The sequence below is a fragment of the Schistocerca cancellata genome, chromosome 8, assembly GCF_023864275.1.
Source record: "Schistocerca cancellata isolate TAMUIC-IGC-003103 chromosome 8, iqSchCanc2.1, whole genome shotgun sequence".
Taxonomy (NCBI): domain Eukaryota; kingdom Metazoa; phylum Arthropoda; class Insecta; order Orthoptera; family Acrididae; genus Schistocerca; species Schistocerca cancellata.
The window spans coordinates 215,844,942-215,864,089 of NC_064633.1; the positions used below are offsets into that span (position 1 = coordinate 215,844,942).

The following is a 19,148-nucleotide window of genomic DNA, read 5'->3' on the forward strand; positions in this document are numbered from 1 at the left end:
GCTCCAGTCCGGAACCACGCGGCTGCCACGGTCGCAGGTTCGAATCCTGCCTCCGGCATGGATGTGTGTGATGTCCTTAGGTTAGTTAGGTTTAAGTCGTTCTAGGTCTAGGGGACTGATGACCTCAGACGTTAAGTCCCATAGTGCTTACAGTCATTTGAACCTTTTTTTTTTTTTTTTTTTTTGCCACGGCTGAGAATGCTGAACGCAATGTGCGATTTTCAGGATGTGCACGAGCTGTGTCACGATAGCTGAACATTCCACGATTCACGGTTCGAAAAATATTGCAAACAGTAGTGAAATGGTATTCGTACAAACTTCCAGACTATCGATGTTGCAGATGGTCGTCACATTCAACAACGTCTGTAGCCTGGAACGTAAACATAGTAAGCGTTTGAGAAAAGTTACCCTCTCATATTAATACTACAGTGTCTTTTTTCCATGGTTTATTCGTTACTTCTCTTCTTCATGTCATTACAAATGTTTCCACATAGTTTCATATTCCTATGGTCACTCGTTTTTCGTAGGGGGCCTCCCAAGTAGCGAAAGTACGAGTAATTTGTAACCACCGTGTGCAAGGCATACAATGATTTCGTAAAGTTGGATATGAAGATCTAGTAGTTTTTAGTAAAAAATTATACTTGCGATCTTGACTAATAAGGGATTTTTGGAAAAATTGGAAGTTTGTGGTAAGGTCTTATGGGACCAAACTGCTGAGGTCATCGGTCCCTAAGCTTACACACTACTTAATCTAACTCAAACTTATGCTAAGGACAACACACACACCCATGCCCAAGCCGCGCGAACCGTGACAAAGGGACTTTTCTGAATCAATAAGTGTCAATAAAATTAGATCGTCAGTAAGCAACCAAACCTTCTTTACTTAGTAAAGATGGTATCGATGGAAAAAATATTTTACAGTACCTTTCCCAGGGGACACGTCACATCGAATTGCAGAGTTGTTAAAGGAACTATGACCTCCATGTGCCGTTTATCACTAATAACGTCATTACGCTGCTTTTTATATATAATGAGAGGACAGAGACAAGTACCTCAAATCGGGGATATATAGAATTCAACACAATGTGTGTCCGAGCTTTCATATAAGAGAAACAGAGAGGGCGAGCACTTACACAACAAAGATGGTGAGAATTGTCATAAGCCAACTTTCGAAGATCATCATAAAACTGAAAAACACATTTAGCCCCCACCATCTTTACTCGATATGGAAATTTTGGATATGATCGACAAAGAGTGCGAAATGAATCTGTTAGAAGAAGATGAAATTAATAAATATTCCTATCTTAATACTAAGGATTTGCTGAATGATCAACACGCCCTGAATAATAGATGGCTTTTTGACAGCTTCTCTGTTAAATAATGCACAGTGACCTTGCTCACAGATTTTGAAGTAATTTTATTTTATCGTTTCTATCAAATATGTACTAATGGTTTTTGTGTAACATAGATTTTTTACTTTCTAACGATGTCTTCTTCGTATAGCCACGAACTACTGCTTATTTTTAATCTTTAACTGTCACACACTGGCTTCTTAAAACGCCTGCCAAGGTTTATTAGCTCCCACACACAACGTTCTACTTAGAAACTAGATACGCTAAGGCACCCTCCCACACACCAATTCAATTTGTAAACACGAGCTCAGGCCGACGGCGTTCACTCTTTGTTCTAGAAGCCCGACTACAGCTCACTAACTTAGGTTACCTGCTAACGCGCGTCCAGCGGCCGGCCTCGTCTCCAGGAAACTGAACAATTCAGCGTATCGCCGATGTTCCAGTGGCCCATGTCGCCACCATAAACTGATAATAAAATCCGAACAGTTTACCTTCTTTTGTTTAGCTCTCTTTACATACTAATGATGTTATTTATCACATGGTTTAAAAATGGTTCAAATGGCTCTGAGCACTATGGGACTTAATATCTGAGGTCATCAGTCCCCTAGAACTTAGAACTACTTAAACCTAACTAACCTAAGGACACCACACACATCCATGCCCGAGGCAGGATTCGAACCTGCGACCGTTGAGGTCGCGCGGTTCCAGACTGAAGCGCCTAGGATCGCTCGGCCACAACGGCCGACTATCACATGGTCAATGATGTATTGTCTGTGTGAATGGTTTTGTGGTGGACTGACAAGACAGCCAGTCCACAGTGACGGGTAACCGAAAGGCACGCGTTTACACACGCCGGCTGGCGTTAGGTCTGAAACAGGATACGTAATGAATGCTATAAAGAAAAGTACGTAGCTGCTGGAATACTTAACTTTAATCCATCATTTGTATACAGCATTCTGGATGATACAAGTGAGACTCTCTCTAGAAATGGTTAATGGCTCCTTGCTATGTCGTAGCCATGGACTTAGCTGAAGGCTATTCTAACTGTATCTGGGCAAATGAGAGAAAGGCTTCGTCAGTGTAGTCGCCAGCAAGTCGTCCGTACAACTGGGCCGAGTCCTAGTACGTCTCTCTAGACCTGCCGTGTGGTGGCGCTCGGTCTGCAATTACTGACAGTGGCGACACGCGGGTCCGACATGTACTAATGGACCGCGGCCGATTTAAAGCTACCACGTAGCAAGTGTGGTGTCTGGCGGTGACACCACAGGTTTTGTTAATGATTTACATGGCTAATGAATACTTGCGCTTCAACTGTTTCAGTCTTTATTGCAGTTTAATCACTGACGAAAGGAATCGCAACATCAAGAAGGAGTTGTGCAACAGAAACTAAATTTGGTAGGTGTGTTTCTACATCTGCAAGATGATGTCTTATTCATATTTCGCGCCAGTCGCACAGGATTGGCGCTAGTATCGCCACTAAGAGGATGCAAATCAGGCTTACTTCAAATACTTGAGGCTACGGTCACGAGCGTTAATTATCTTTGTGATTAGACAAGGTGACTTCGTTAGTCAAGAATGCTTTTAAGGCAGCAAAGACGCAATTATCAACACCTTACTCACTTTCAACGAGGTCGTGTAATAGCGCTACGAGAAGATGAATGTTGCTTCTGCGATACTGCAGATAGACTTGGCAGGAATGTAGGCACTGCACGTGATTGCTGGCAGCGGTACTGACGACGATGTACTATCGCAGAAAGCTCGGGGTCTAGACAGCCACGTGGCACTCCTGAGAGGGAAGACCACCGTGTTCGATGTATGGTTCTGGCGCATCGTACTGCATCAATCTGAGCAGCAGTTGGTACGTCAGTGACACAACAAACTGTTACAGATCGGTTACTTCAAGGACAGCTCCGAGCCCTGTAGCGTGTATTCCACTGACTCCAAAGCAGCCCCGTTTGCGACATCAGTGGTGTCAACTGAGAGCTCTCTGTAGGACGGGGTGGAGATCTGTTGTGTTTTCTGATGAAAGCCGGTTCTGCTTCGATACAGTGATGGTCACGTCTTGGTTACAAGGAGCCCATTTGAGGGCCTGCAACAGATTTGTCTGCCTACCAGACGCACTCGACCTACGCCTGGAGTTATGATTCAGGATGCGATTTTGTGCGATAGCAGGAGCATCTGTGATTGTCGCACGCACCCTAACTACTAATTTGTATATCAATCTGGTGATTCGACCTGTCGTGCTGCCTTTCATGAATAGTATTCCAGGAGGTGTTTCCCCATATAGAGCCTTCCGCTGTTGTAACCCAACATGCTCTATACAGTATAGACATGCTGCCTTGGCCTACTCGATCACCAGGCCTATCTCCAGTCGATGGTACATGCGACATCATCGGACCACAACAAGCATAAACATCCCTGTACTGACCACCAAGTGCAACAGACATGAAACTCCATCCCACAAACTGACATCCAGCACATGTGCAACATAACCGTTTGCATGGTTGCATTCACCATTATGGCGGTTACACCGATTGTTAATGTACCAGCATTCTTCATTTGCAATAGCTTACCTTTCCTTACATTAACCTGTTGTAAGTAGGCTGTTTAGGTTTTCTTATTGGTAACGCCAGGTAGCGCTCTGTATGAAAATCACTGGCTGTGCTGTGTGCAGTCTGCGGCTAGTTTGCATTGTTGTATGCCATTGTAGTGTTGGGCAGATGGATGTCAACAGCGCGTAGCGTTGCGCAGTTGGAGGTGAGCCGCCAGCAGTGGTGGATGTGGGGAGAGAGATGGCGGAGTTTTGAAATTTGTAATACTGGATATCATGAACTGCTATATACATTATGACTTTTGAACACTATTGAGGTAAATACATTGTTTGTTCTCTATTAAAATCTTTCATTTGCTAACTATGCCCATCAGTAGTTAGTGCCTTCCGTAGTTTTAATCTGTTATTTAGCTGGCGGTAGTGGCGCTCGCTGTATTGCAGTAGTTCGAGTAACGAAGATTTTTGGTGAGGTAATTGATTTGTGAAAGGTATAGGTTAATGTTAGTCAGGGCCATTCTTTTGTAGGGATTTTGAAAGTCAGATTGCGTTGCGCTAAAAATATTGTGTGTCAGTTTAAGCACAGTCTTGTATAATTCTTCAAAAGGGAACGTTTCATACTGTGACCTTGCATTGGTAATCGCTTGAATATGTTACCTAGACAAACGTTTTCCAAAAATTTCATTGCTGTACATTAATTATTTTTTGGTGCTGCGAATTTGCCTTCCGTGAGTGTATGTACACTAGCGCTCCCAATTTGTGTATAGACGTGTTCTGTACCCTTCCTATATGCTGGGTGACATTTGAACATTTGAACAACAGTGTACGTAGTTGCCGGCCAGGGTGGCCGAGCGGTTCTATGTGCTACAGTCTGGAACAGCGCCACCGCTACGGTCGCAAGTTCGAATCCTGGCTCGGGCATGGATGTGTGAGATATCCTTAGGTTAGTTAGGTTTAAGTAGATCTAAGTTATAGGGGACTGATGACCTTAGAAGTTAAGTCCCATAGTGCTCAGGGCCATTTGAACCATTTTGTACGTAGTACGGTTAATTCAGCATCACCTGATAAACATCTGACAAATAACAAATGTGTCTCTTTGGACTTAGTGGAAGAAACAAACAAAAATTTCAGCCACGATTAGCCTCGTCACTAGCGTTAAAAACACAATAATACTGTGATGAGCTGCCGTGGTCCGTTATGTACGGCTGCTGTTAGCATACTATGATTTCATATGCAATGAATGCAAACAACTGAGTAGAACTGGCCACTATGTTTAGCTAATAGTAAGGATGCGTTGCAATGGAATCTTACAATGTTAGAGATTGGATTTATAAGATTCTGCATAAGCCGATATAAGAATGTATAATTTTAACTACTATTTTACTGTGGACCCATTTCTAACCTGCAGCTGTATTTAGATTAAATTTTTAGCTCGTCCTTTTATGCAAGGATCGAAACCGGTAACTAAATTAAATAAAAAAATTGTTATTAAAGACTGTTTTAATTTCTCCATCATCGCAGAACTTCCTGCAGCTTCAACTACGCTCCCCGCACAATGCTGCTTAAACGCCTTATTGCGTCTTCGGTGCACTTCACTTTAGTCGAAAAGAGGCAGGACCGAGAGTTGTTTATCACACACATTATACGTTTACAGTCGGTTGTTGTCCAGTTCGGGTTGTTTGGGCAACTGAAGACGTGCGGCTGTAAATAGCGCTGTGACAGACGGTCTTCCGCGAAGTAACCGACTCAAAATGTGCAATGTATGCAGTTTCCTTCACAATGTTCACTCGATAACGGTTGAGATGGGTCTTTATTCACCGACAGCAGCAATTCCTGTAGGGTCTGAGATAGACTGGTGTTGACAAGATGTGACATTCATCAACCTGTCCCTGTCGTTTAGGCTCTGATTACGACCAGTGATCTTACTCTGTGTTACATGGCTGCGAATGGTGCTCCATTCCTTGTAGGCACGACAGACAGTCGGCGTTAACACACCAACAAATTGGACAACTTCAGTCATGTTGTACTCATGGGCAGCAGTAACTTTTCCTGTCTTTCTGTCACACCTCTGAGTCAATCCGTCTGTGGTATCAGTATCGATACCACCCCATGGGCAACGGAACTGGAAGTTTTCATATGACGCCGATAGCAGCCGCGCGGAATCTGGCGGAACCAATTGTGTGCTCCCACTGAGCCACGCCTTCACTGGCTCTGGACTATAAGCGCCCTGTGCCGCCACAATATAGGATGGCAGGCGCCAGCCAGACACCCCACTCGCAACTGGAGCCTCTTTGCTAAGACACCATCTTCCATCCTAAGTTCAGAGAGCATCATCACTGACGCTGTTGTGATAAGTGAACTTCAAGATTTTAAACATGGTTGCAACAGCAGCTGTTGAAATTCTTCACGATAAAGGATGACAGCCATAAACAGTTGCAGGATAAAAATTTATTAAAATTCTTGACCAAGGTTTCGGTACATATAAATATACCTTCATCAGAAGTAAAAAATCTAAGATTACATCATGCAATGGAGATTAATAAAACAATTGTGCCAAAGGCGTCGTCAATAATTAAGACATCTTCTCCATTTGTACAGCATGACTATGGGCACAGGGTCAAAGCGAACAGTTTAGCACCATTACTTCGCCTATGATGTCTTAATTATTGACGACGCCTTTGGCACACTTGTTTTATTAATCTCCATTGCATGATGTAATTTTAGATTTTTTACTTCTGATGAAGGTATATTTATATGTACCGAAACCTTGGTCAAGAATTTTAATAAATTTTTATCTGTAACTGTTTTTGGCTGTCATCCTTTATCGTGATAGGTGAACTTTTTTCTTGTTGCATTATTTGCAATGAGTCTTCATACACTTGGGAACATACAAGTTAAGTGAATCTTCTGTTTACTGCGATGTCTTGCTCACAGGAGTTATCCCAAGACGTTTGGTACTTCAGTGTATTTGTGTATCTGACTGAGGGCCATGTCCAGATGAAACTGTGCGCCTCAAAGGATGGTTTTGGAGACACTTAATGCACTGTGATCTTCTGAGCAAAGTTATACGACTATAAAAAAAGTTTGTCTGTAGTTCCGCTATCACTTCAGTTGAACTAATGTCTCTTCAAACGTTGTGAGCGAATCCTCATAGTAACCAGAAAGTCGTTCGAGTGCTACATTTATTTCCTGTCCTTTGTGAAAAGATTAAACAAGGAGCTCTACATCACTTCCACGAGGACATGCAAAGGAATTTCTGTATCACATTCGCGAGGACAGGTAAAGAAATACATTTCATTGAAATACATACTTGATGAAATGTCCGAGTCCGCAGCTCGTGGTCGTGCGGTAGCGTTCTCGCTTCCCACGCCCGGGTTCCCGGGATCGATTCGCGGCGGGGTCAGCGATTTTCTCTGCCTCGTGATGACTGGGTGTTGTGTGATGACCTTAGGTTAGTTAGGTTTAAGTAGTTCCAAGTTCTAGGGGACTGATGACCATAGATGTTAAGTCCCATAGTGTTCAGAGCCATTTGAACCATTTGAAATGTCCGAAACAATTTAAGCAAGATGCCTAAATTCACAATTTAGTGTGAACTTTTACCTGAAAGAAACGTAATGTTTGAGGTATTGTGCGAAGCCATTCCCTAGTTTTGCTGAATACTTTATGGATCACAAACATGAAAGCGACTGTGCCATGTGTCAAACTTTATGTCTCCGGCTTACGTAAAGCGTAATTGTGCGCTGTTTCAATCTTAGCAGAAAAATGTCTCGTGAAAAATATACATTCTATGAGATGCAGCTAGAGGAGACGACAGAGCAATCATATTCGTTTAATTCGTAATGGCGCAGCAGACGAAACTTCATATAGTCAAAACAAACGATCTTTATCAAGGAATATGTAGAGCCTGCACACGTAACATCTTTGCAATGCACATCTGATAAATTCTTACGGACAGATCTTAAAATAGTTGCGGTACCGAGTTTTTTTGATTTTTTTTAGAATCATTGAAATTATAATGGGGATCTCCATGAAGCAACGAAGTTTATCCCAGTTGCACCCCTTACCGTGACGTCTACAAGAGTATGAAAACGAGTTTCAGGCAAAGCTTAGTTCTTAGCATAGGATTATAAGATGCCATAAAATTGAGTTTCACATTTAAAAAAAATGAAGTTTAGTCATTTTGATCGACTTCAACGTCATATAGGATAAAATTAATAAGGTTACCTTGCAACCTGTTTCTTCCGCAAGTTTTAGCCGAAACACCTCTCGGGAGATATATGCTTCATGATTTATTCTTCTGGAAATCTAAGAATGGATACCCTGTATATTCGTTGTCGTTACTTTTTCCAGCTGAAGGATCAGCACTCCCTATTTCTGTGCAAGGCAGAAGTCAAGATGGACGGATGCTGTTTATAGTATAATGAAACACCAATGTATTCTCAGTTATTTTCGCACTCATATGATCGATGTTGTCTTCCACCACTTATTATCATCTACAACACACTGAACAGGTAGAATGTTTCACGAACTATAGTTCCCCGTGCGCAATACTGATTATTTCATCAGTGTTTTCCTACAGTCATCTGTTGATAAAGACGTACGGTAGCTGGTAGATACGCTTTAATCTTCTTATCTTGTCACTGCGAGCTCGGCCGAGGAGTGGTGTCATAACAACAGACGGTTTCAGAAGTAGACAAAGCGTTGTACGGCTTATCTTTGGACTGTACAGTTTTTACCTGAATTTGAAACTTGAAAATACTTTTAGCTGTCAACTTACAGTTATCGGGTGCCAATTTGTCTTGTGCCACCTCTTGTGGACATATGGCGCCACTGAAAAAAATTTTTACCTGTAAGCGAAAATAAATTTTTTCTGTCTTACATTAACTAAATTAAGATGCAGTATTCTTTCAGATAAATGCACTTTGACCATTTTTCCCGGAATTTGGTTACTTCTCTGAAAAGAGATTCTGGAAGATCTTCGAAAAAACCAATAATCGTTTTATGTTCTGCAGCCACCAATTTCTTTAGTTGAGGGAATAGGTGGACGTCGTATGGTGCCTAACAACATGAACAGTTTGCTTATTCCAATGATTCATACTTCCAAATACTCATTTCTGCACTGACAAAACAATTTTTTGGACAGTCTCATTGGGCAGGCGAAACACGATTATTTCTGTTATCTTATGATCATGAATTTCATGGATGGGTACATAGACCTGATATCAGTTTGTTGTTTGATACTGCTGGCAACCATGTATCTATTTGGTTCACCAGTTATCGTTACGCCTTTTGCAAATGAATCGATAAGAAGAATCTCAAAAGACCATAACTTTTCCGACCTACGAAAGCAAGTACTTTCTTTTAGATTGAAGACCACTGTCTTTCACTCAAAGCTTTGGCTGTTGCGTCCACACCTATGTATCGTCCACAGCAATAAATTGCAGCTCAGTACCAATTCGACTCCCTGTAAATAGTTCCAAGAATTGGTGGAGAGTTTACTTTCAAATTTATTTTGGTCTGCGCCCAATAAATGCATCACTTACCTTGCACAAAGCTATCTCTTTGTTAACTGTTCATGAAAAATGTTTCGTAATCTTGCTTCGGACGCGTGTTTGGCGTCATTTATTTAACACACATTTGGCTATCAATCGTCCTGTACCATTCTGTCCCTTTCTCTGGAGCAGTTTTGGATACGTTCTTCTGGTGGTTCTTCTTCAGAAACATTACTTCCACTTGCGAGTACAGCTACTAATCTCTTCAACTTTTTCAAGGTTAAAATACTTTGTCACCTTAATTCTCTGGTTCTCTTTTAACCAACGATCACTTACCGACGACGTCTTCATTTACCACTGTAGACCATCCTAATCCCAAGCAGAATCACACTGTTGCCAAATATTCTTTATCTAATATGGTCACCTAACCAATGAAAGGAAAAAAGTGTCAACCTGTAGCCGGCCGGTGTGGCCGTGCGGTTAAAGGCACTTCAGTCTGGAACCGCGTGACCGCTCCGGTCGCAGGTTCGAATCCTGCCTCGGGCATGGATGTGTGTTATGTCCTTAGGTTAGTTAGGTTTAAGTAGTTCTAAGTTCTAGGGGACTGATGACCACAGCAGTTGAGTCCCATAGTGCTCAGAGCCATTTGAACCATTTTTTTTTGTCAACCTGTCTTGGTTGCCAATCCAATCACCATCTAAAACATCATCCCAGCCAGAAGGTTTCTAGCCATTGTAGCACCTGACTTCTCGCAGAAGTGCAAAACACGGGTCGCCCCTCCGATCAGCAATGACTGTCTCTATCACGATGATAAACACACCATCTCATGGAAACAGCTCCCTGTGTCCCCAGTCCCCTAACCACTGAAGGTGAAATCAGATTTGTGGCAACTCTCCTTTAAAATGATCATCCCTTCGATTGACCCCACCCATGTCGTTCATTAAATCACTCTGGCTCGGCGTCACATAATTCACCTACATGCTGCCGGCACGCACCACCACAAATCACTCTCACTTGACATTATGCTGCTTAGGTAATCTTGTCACATCCCATTACTACTTCCCGTTTTCAAAAAAGGTCGTCAGATAGGCGCGAATAATTACAGGTTCATAACGCTAGAATTACTGTACACGTTTTATGCCATATTATGACGTTTAGCATCTCTATAAAAAGCAGCATGGATTCCACAAACAGAGATCTTACAAAACTCACTTCGCTCTGATCTTCATAAGATCCAGGGCGCCATGGACAAAGGCATTCAGGCTGATGCCACGTTAGTCTCAGAAACTAAAGGAAGTAGTAAGAAACAAGCATGACTGAATGGATGAAATATACATCCATCAGGGGCTACAGCTATAATGAAATTTACACATATTCCCAGTATTCGATCGGTGCACTAAATAAATAGTTTCACAAATATTCTATGTGAAGGACATCGCTAAACTCAATCATGCACACTTTAAACAGCATCTGTACTGGATTGGAAGGGTGATCAGGCCTTACTGTGAGCGCATAAAACAAGTGGCGTAAACCACTTGACTGAAATCCTACTTAGTCGGCTGCTTTACTACGAATAGGGTGGCCCTGCAGACGCTTGCGTCTACTTTCGATATCAGGGCATTTAAATCACTGTTCATCTTCCGCATTGCTGTGGGCATGCAAACAGAACAATGGTTTTCCCAAGCCTAAAAATGATATTCCCCCATAATGATCTAGTGTTGTAAAATAGTTTTCAACATTAACATCCCAAAAGTATGCTGCGAGAGTAATTAGGTGTTGATGTGTGCTAATGGAAAAGAGTGCGATAACATGAATGGCTACATTGTTGATGTGCCTGCAGACAATAAAGAGGCTTGTATTATATGGAGCGTGGCTGTGTGACTATCAGATCAGAGGAAAAAATAAATTTGTTACAGGCGAACTGCAAACATAGATGAGAAATGAAGTATAAGATATTGTTTAGGTTTCTTTAGAGGAAAAATTAGTAAATCTGGATGAAGAGATTTAGGGAAAAAGTGAGAAACTGGAAACCCGACTGCAGACGGACATTAAAAACACCATTCCTCTGAAATATTAGCGCAATGTCTTACTACTGAGCCGTGTCTGCCGCCCATAGCCCACAATTAACTTCTTGGAGGTCTTAGCTATTCTTCACGTATGTGCTGTGAAGAAACTTTTGTTTATATATTTATCAGGTTCCGTGGACAGTGGAAGAGTCAGTGCTTAGTTTTCAGAATGCTGATTAAAGAACTAAGAGAATTAGTGAAACATAAAAAACGTTGTGGCAAGGTATACGAATAGATAACACACTACAGAGGATAGTTAGTGTGATGCACTCCTTTACAGAACAGGACGAATGCGCCACAATGAAAACTTTAAAATTGGATTAGAATACGTGGGGTTTATCACTGTATGTTCTCAGTACTGCTGGGAGCCTACTGAAAATGAAAACAGGCCAGCGCGCGTCTTTCTGTACAGTATTTAAGGAAGTGGTATCCAAAAGAGTATTGTTTTACCGTCTACCGTTCATTGAATGAATGTTGCAGTTTCTTTTGAATGAGACAATACTTTAAAGAAAAAATCGCACGACCACAATTACGATACACCTGGAAAAGGTCCTTCACGGTGCTCGCTAACTGACAGCACATATCACTCTTGGTGCCCTTTTCTCAGTTAAGAATATCCTTAATTAATTCTCAGAACTGTACAAAATATAACACCATACGTGATAACAGAGTGAATACCAGCGAAGTAAACAAGCCTTTGCGATTCGGTGTCAGAGAAAATGGAGGTTACTCTTACATTGAGATGACAAAGGTCGCAGGCTAGCGAGATGCGCATATTCAGATGGCGGTAGTATCGTGTACACGAGGGTAGCGCATTGGCGGAGCTGTTATTTGTACTCAGAGGATTCTTGCGAAATGGTTTCCGACGTCAGTAAGGCCGCAAGGTGGAAATTAACACACTTTGAACGCGGAATGCCAGTTGGGGTTAAACGCATGGGATATTCTGTGTCGGAAATCGTTAGGGAATTCAGTATTCCGAGGTCCACAGAATCAAGAGTGTGGCGGAAAGACCACATGTCAAACATTAACTCCCACCATGGATAATGCAATGGCGGACGGCCTGCACTTTAACGACCAAAGCAACGGTGCAACATTTAATGAGTCGTCAGTGCTAATAAACAAGCAACACTGCGTGAAATTACCGCAGAATCGACGTACGACGAACGTATCCATTAGGACAAAAAAATGGCTCTGATCACTATGGGACTTAACATCTGTGGTCATCAGTCCCCTAGAACTTAGAACTACTTAAACCTAACTAACCTAAGGACATCTCACACATCTATGCCCGAGGCAGGATTCGAACCTGCGACCGTAGCAGTCCCGCGGTTCCGGACTGAGCGCCTAGAACCGCTAGACCACCGCGGCCGGCTCCATTAGGACAGTGCGACGAAATTTGGCGTTAATGCGCTATAGCGGCAGACGATCGAGTACCATCCTAACAGCATGGCATCGCCTGCAGCGCCTCTCCTGGGCTCTTGGCCATATCGGTTGGACCCCAGACGACTGGAAAACCGTAGCTTGGTACGGTAAGTCCCGATTTCAGTTGGTAAGAACGGATGGTAGGGTTCACAGGTGGCGCAGGCCCCAGGAAGACACAGATCTAAGTTGTCAACAAGGCACTGTGCGAGCTGGTTGTGGCTCCACAATGGGGAGGGGGGGCTGTGTTTGCATGAAATGGGCTGCGTTCTGTGGTCCGTGGCCCAAATGGCTATGTTCGGTTACTTGGAGACTATTTTCAGCCTTTCATGGGACTTCATGTTCTCAAACAATGATGGAACTTTTATAGATGACAAAGCACCATGCCACCAGGCCACAATTGTTCGCGATTGGTTTGAAGAACATTCTGGATAATTCGAGCGATCGATTTGGTCACCCAAATCGCTCGATGTGAATCAAATAGAGCACCTATTGGACTTGATGGAAAGGTCAGCTAATGCACAAAGTTCTGCACCAGCAACACTTTCGCAATGATGGCTGGCTATAGAGGTAGCATGACTCAATATTTCTGCAGCGGACATACAACGACTTGTCCAAACAACTTCGAGTAATTGTAGTGTACCGCGTAAAAGGACGTTCGACACGATATTAGGATGTAACCCATGACTTTTGTCACCTCAGTGTACAGTGAAGGTAGCAGCATTCAGTTTCTGCATGAGATCATGAACTCAGTATTCCAAGAAACATTCCCGTCTACCTTCAGTCCTGAGAAATTAACATGATCGACTTCATTGGCTGTTTGAGCATCTTGGGACAGTAAAATTTAGCTTTTTCAAGCATTTTGTGATGTATTGTAGGAATTTAGTTTTGTTGTAGTGTTCTCTGGAATCCACGTTCTTTTGTTAGCGAGCACCCTATTAGCTACATCATTTGCATTGCATTTCACGTCTTCCGCCATTATACTTGTTTAATCTGGAAAGAGGAAGATTTTTGAGTCGTCTATAATGTTCAGTGGCAGATCGTTGAAATATGTCGAAAACGGCAACAAACTCAGGATACCACCGTATGGCAGATCCCTCACGTTGCGTGATACCTGTCAGATTCAAATCTCTTCAAAGTTTGTTGGCGCTGGAGGGCTACCTTTTACTTCCCGCTTTCCATGTAGGACGTGAACCATTGTTGAACTTTTTCCATAATCACAGAATGTTGCAAGTTACGCAAAAATGTTTTATGTGCTACACAATCAAGTGTTTTAACTAAATCAAAGAAATATTTACTGTTTTCAACGAGTTGTTTAGGTATGCTGTTGATTGATAACAACAGAGAAAGATCTAAGTAAGTCACGTTAAGCTTCTCCCCACAAAAAGATGCATAGCAGTTAACCAATACTCGCACATGTTATGACAAACACTGCAAAGCTAAACAATAACACATTAAAGTGAATATATGCTCTCTGGCAATACACACTAAAACTAGACCACGAGAAGGAATGAGACAGCGTGTCACATTAGTCGCTGTGCAGTTTGTCGAGGTCACAGTTGTTCATATTTTGTGGCATTAATCTAAAGGTATAACATGTAAGCAACTAATATTAATATTTTTCATTTAACTGCTGTTATCACATCAATCACGGACCAAGAGCGAAACGCATTACTGTGCCAAGACATTAAAATACGAGGGCTATTCGGAAAGTAAGGTGCGATCGATCGTGAAATGGAAACCTCAGATAAAATCAAAAATGTTTTATTTGGAACAGTTTGCTACAGCTTCCTACTATTTCTCGAAAGAGTCGCAGCTTCAACTCAGCCATTTGTCGTATCGTTGTACCAACTTCTCGATACGCTCCTCATAGAAGACAGCCACCTGTCCTTTCCGCTACTTCTCTACACTCGTCTGCAGTTCTATGTCTGTGCCACAATGCTGTCTTCATAGTCAGCAGTTCACGTGAGCTGAGATAAACATCAGAGGGAGCCAAGTCCGGGATGGATGGTGGGTGATGAAACACTTCCCATCGAAATCGCTGCAGGGGCGTACTGGTTGCCCCTGCAGTGTGCGGTCGAAAATTCTTATGAAGAAGGAAATGCATGACATGTACGTTGTGGTGTCACCGCCAGACACCACACTTGCTAGGTGGTAGCCTTTAAATCGGCCGCGGTCCGTTAGTATACGTCGGACCCGCGTGTCACCACTGTCAGTGATTGCAGACCGAGCGCCGCCACACGGCAGGTCTATAGAGACTTCCTAGCACTCGCCCAGTGGTACAACCGACTTTGCTAGCGATGGTTCACTGACAAAATACGCTCTCATTTGCCGAGACGATGGTTAGCATTGCCTTCAGTTACGTCATTTGCTACGACCTAGCAAGGCGCCATTACCAGTTACTATTGATACTGTAAAACATGTACCGTCAAGAGCGATGTTCACCATTTATGGATTAAAGTTAAGTATTCCACCAGCTACGTCAGTTTTTTCTACAGTCGAATTTCCTTGTCCTGTTCCAGACCTCACGCCAGCCTGCGTGAGCTAAAACGCGTGCCTTCCGGCTTCCTCTCATACCGGTGTTGGCTCTCCTGCCAACCCACAACATACGTTATATGGGGTTGCATGACATCAGGCGCAAACTTACAGCGGGCACCCATACTTGGTGGGAGACACTATTGTTCTAGGCATCTTTACGTGCTCAGTGTGTACTCACAAGGGAACCTCCCCATCGCACCCCCCTCAGATTTAGTTATAAGTTGGCACAGTGGATAGGTCTTGAAAAACTGAACACAGATCAATCGAGAAAAGAGGAAGAAGTTGTGTGGAACTATGAAACAAATAAGCAAAATATACAAACTCTCAGTCCATGTGCAAGATTGGCAACATCAAGGATAGTGTGAACTCAGGAGCGCCGTGGTCCCGTGGTTAGCGTTGGCAGCTGCGGAACGAGGGGTCCTTGGTTCAAGTCTTCCCTCGAGTGAGAAGTTTACTTCCTTTATTTTCGTAAAGTTATGATCTGTCCGTTCGTTCATTGACGTCTCTGTTCACTGTAATAGGTTTAGTGTCTGTGTTTTGCGACCGCACTGCAAAACCGTGCGATTAGTAGACGAAAGGACGTGCCTCTCCAATATTCATTGACCTTGTTATTGAAGTCGCGAGCTATATTTGCTGGATTCATATTGTCCACGCAATACATCGCACGTATTTTTTTTTTAATTCTTCGTTGATCTCATTTTGTTCTATTTTGTTCGTTATATATGATCGGGGCGGACGTCTCATGACACCGATTCAGGTTGTTCGTTGATCTGTTCACTCAGTTTTTTTTTTGTTACAGAGGGTAGCTAAACCCTCTGACCGAACACGCTGAGCTACCGTGCCGGCATGTATTTAATGCACTCTCGTCCAAAGTAGCGAACAGTCAACTGCCAGCCAGGGAGCCTCGTTAGCAGGAATACTCTCTCTTCCGTGCGCTGTAGTCGACTGACGTCGTGTGTTTCGATGTTTGTTTAGGTGTAGCGTCCCCATACTACGGCGCAGTTACCTCGCATCGGACGGACGGACGGACAGATAATAATTGTCTGAAAATAAAAAATTAAACTTTTCACTCGAGGGAAGACTTGAACCAAGCACCTCTCGTTCCGCAGCTGCTCACGCTAACCACGAGACCACGGCGCTCCTGGCCTCAGACGATCCTTGAAGTTGCCCATCTTGCACATGGACTGAGAGTTTGTATATTTTGTTTACTTTTTCCATAGTCCCACACAACTTCTACCTGTTTTCTGGATTGATCTGTGTTCTGAGGGAGGTGCGATGGGGAGGTTCCCTTGTCAGTGCAGAAAACAACAACGTGACGCCATCGACTAACATACTAGAGACATTGTCGAACACAACTGTACAAATCTTCGTCGGACTTTCACTGTCGTTTCCATTTCGCGACCTATCGGACCTTACTTTCCTAATAGCCCTCCTACTTGGTTTTGGAATACTAAAGCCCTTAGCTTGAACAGAAATAATCAACCAACGTCACTGGATCTCATCCAAATACGTCAGTAGAGTTGGCGTCCACACTTGTAAATATTTTGTTGTGACAGTCTTGTTGTGTATGCGAGGTGCGGCTGTACTTGCCATTCCTTGTCGCGTTGGGACAGAGAGATGCGACACAGTACGCACCTTGGCGAGCGTGGAGAGTCCGCGGTGCAGCAGCAGCACGCCGGCCACGCTCCAGGCGGCCAGCTGCATGGCGACCACGGCGCGCGACGAGCACGACCACGACATGTTTACGGCGCGGCGGTCGGCCGAGCACTGACACAGCCCCGCGTCCGCCCGCGGCGCCCCACCCCGCCCTCACCCACACCGCCGCTAGAGACGCCACGCGGGGACTCCGGCAACAACAAAACACAGCGCAGCAACAGGTGCCAAGGCCCGCGCGGCGCCAGCGCGTCTGCCCGCCGGCTTGCTGACAGACACGGGGGTCTCCAGCTTCTTCGCTCGCGGCTCGTGCATCGCCACTTGCCCTTTGCTTGCTCCTCCACCACTGCACGGTGCTCATAGCATTCCAGCATCATCGTTTGATGGAGTGCCGTTTGATGGAGTGCAACTAACTGGCTAATTAAGAGCTACAATGGTGGGACAAAATGGGGTGTAGAAAGATATCCGCTACCAGTCACAATAAAAATTTATTTATTTACACACGACCGGGTTCGGGCTTGCGCCCATCTTCAGGTGTTTATACATTCATGTACACGTTTGTACTTTAGGAGAGCACTGTATAAATACAAAAAAAAATTTGCTGGTGACTATACAGATACAAGTGGGACAATAGTAAGTGGTAAGGCAGCATTTGACGATAATATATCTGTACTTACATAAAGATGAAGCACCGTTATTACAGTTATGCTATGGAGATAGTTTTGCCACTTAGTTACACACTTATGGTCATTTTCAAGTCCATAGTTCAGTTTTACCAAGTATAGCTTCATATTACACTATTATGATGTGTACTCCTGAAATACACTATGTTTACATACAAACATATTATGATGCGCACTCGTGAAATACACTACGTTTACATACATACATGTTTGTATGTAAACATAGTGTATTTCACGAGTGCACATCATAATAGTGTAATATGAAGTTAAACTTGGTAAAACTGAAATATGGACGTGAAAATGACCATAAGTGTGTAACTAAGTGGCAAAACTATCACCACAGCATAACTGTAATAATGGTGCTTCATCTTTATGTAAGTACAGATATATATTCTCGTCAAATGCTGCCTTACCACTTACTATTGTCCTACTTGTATCTGTATAGCCACCAGCAAATATTTTTTTTGTATTTATATAATGATCTCCTAAAGTACAAACGTGTACATCAATGTATAAACACCTGAAGATGGGCGCAAGCCCGAAACCGGTCGTGTGAAAATAAATAAATTTTTATTGTGACTGGTAGCGGATATCTTTCTACGCCCCATACATGAACAGTCACGGAGTTCGAAAGCATACATTATGGATAAAATTCATTTGATGGGACGAAAGTCATGAGACACCTCCTAATGTCGTGTCAGACCACATTTTTCCCGGTGTAGTGCAGCGACTCGACGTGGCATGGATTGAAGAAGTCGTTGAAGTCCCCTGCAGATATACTGAGCCACGTTGCCTCTGCAGCCGTACATAACTGCGAAAGGGTTTCTGGTGCAGCATGTCGTACACCAGTTGACCTCTCGATGATTTCCCGTTAATGGTCGAGGGGATTCGTGTCGGGGGATCTTCCTGGCCAAATCATTAACTCCAACTGTCCAAAATGTTCTTCAAACCAGTCACCACCAATTGTTACATGGCATCGTTGTTTGGGAACTTGAAATCCATGAGTGAGTGTAAATGTAGCCGAACATAACCATTTCCTTTTGTATGTCTATCCTTCTGACTGGAGTTTTGAGTGACTTCAGCCGTTCACGTATGCAGTAAAATGGAACACGTACAGTCGTCCTTACGATGTTATTTATAATGTGGCTACAGGTTTCGGCGCTTCGGTACACCGTCTTCGGGCAATCACTGACACCGAGAGGGTTAACTCCAATCGTATACACGTTTCCATCAGCGGCCAACATCTATGAGCTGGTTTTCGCAGATTACCTGTAACAACGATGTTGTATCTTCAACCTTCAGCTACGATCTTGATGTTCGGAGACACATCATCGTGGTTACACGTAATCTGCGAAAACCAGTCCATAGATGTCCCGTACTGATGAAATCATATATAC

The 19,148-nt window shown here is 43.3% G+C and overlaps 1 protein-coding gene across 1 annotated transcript in view; it reads right to left on the reverse strand.

Moving 5' to 3' along the window:
* Positions 1-17,171, reverse strand: part of LOC126095139 (uncharacterized) — a 173,426-nt gene extending 156,255 nt beyond the window's left edge. The window contains exon 1 of the mRNA XM_049909859.1: positions 17,051-17,171. Within this exon, the coding sequence (XP_049765816.1) occupies positions 17,051-17,155 (105 nt within the window). The 5' untranslated portion in view covers positions 17,156-17,171. The remainder of the gene's footprint in view (positions 1-17,050) is intronic.
* Positions 17,172-19,148: the final 1,977 nt, after the last annotated feature.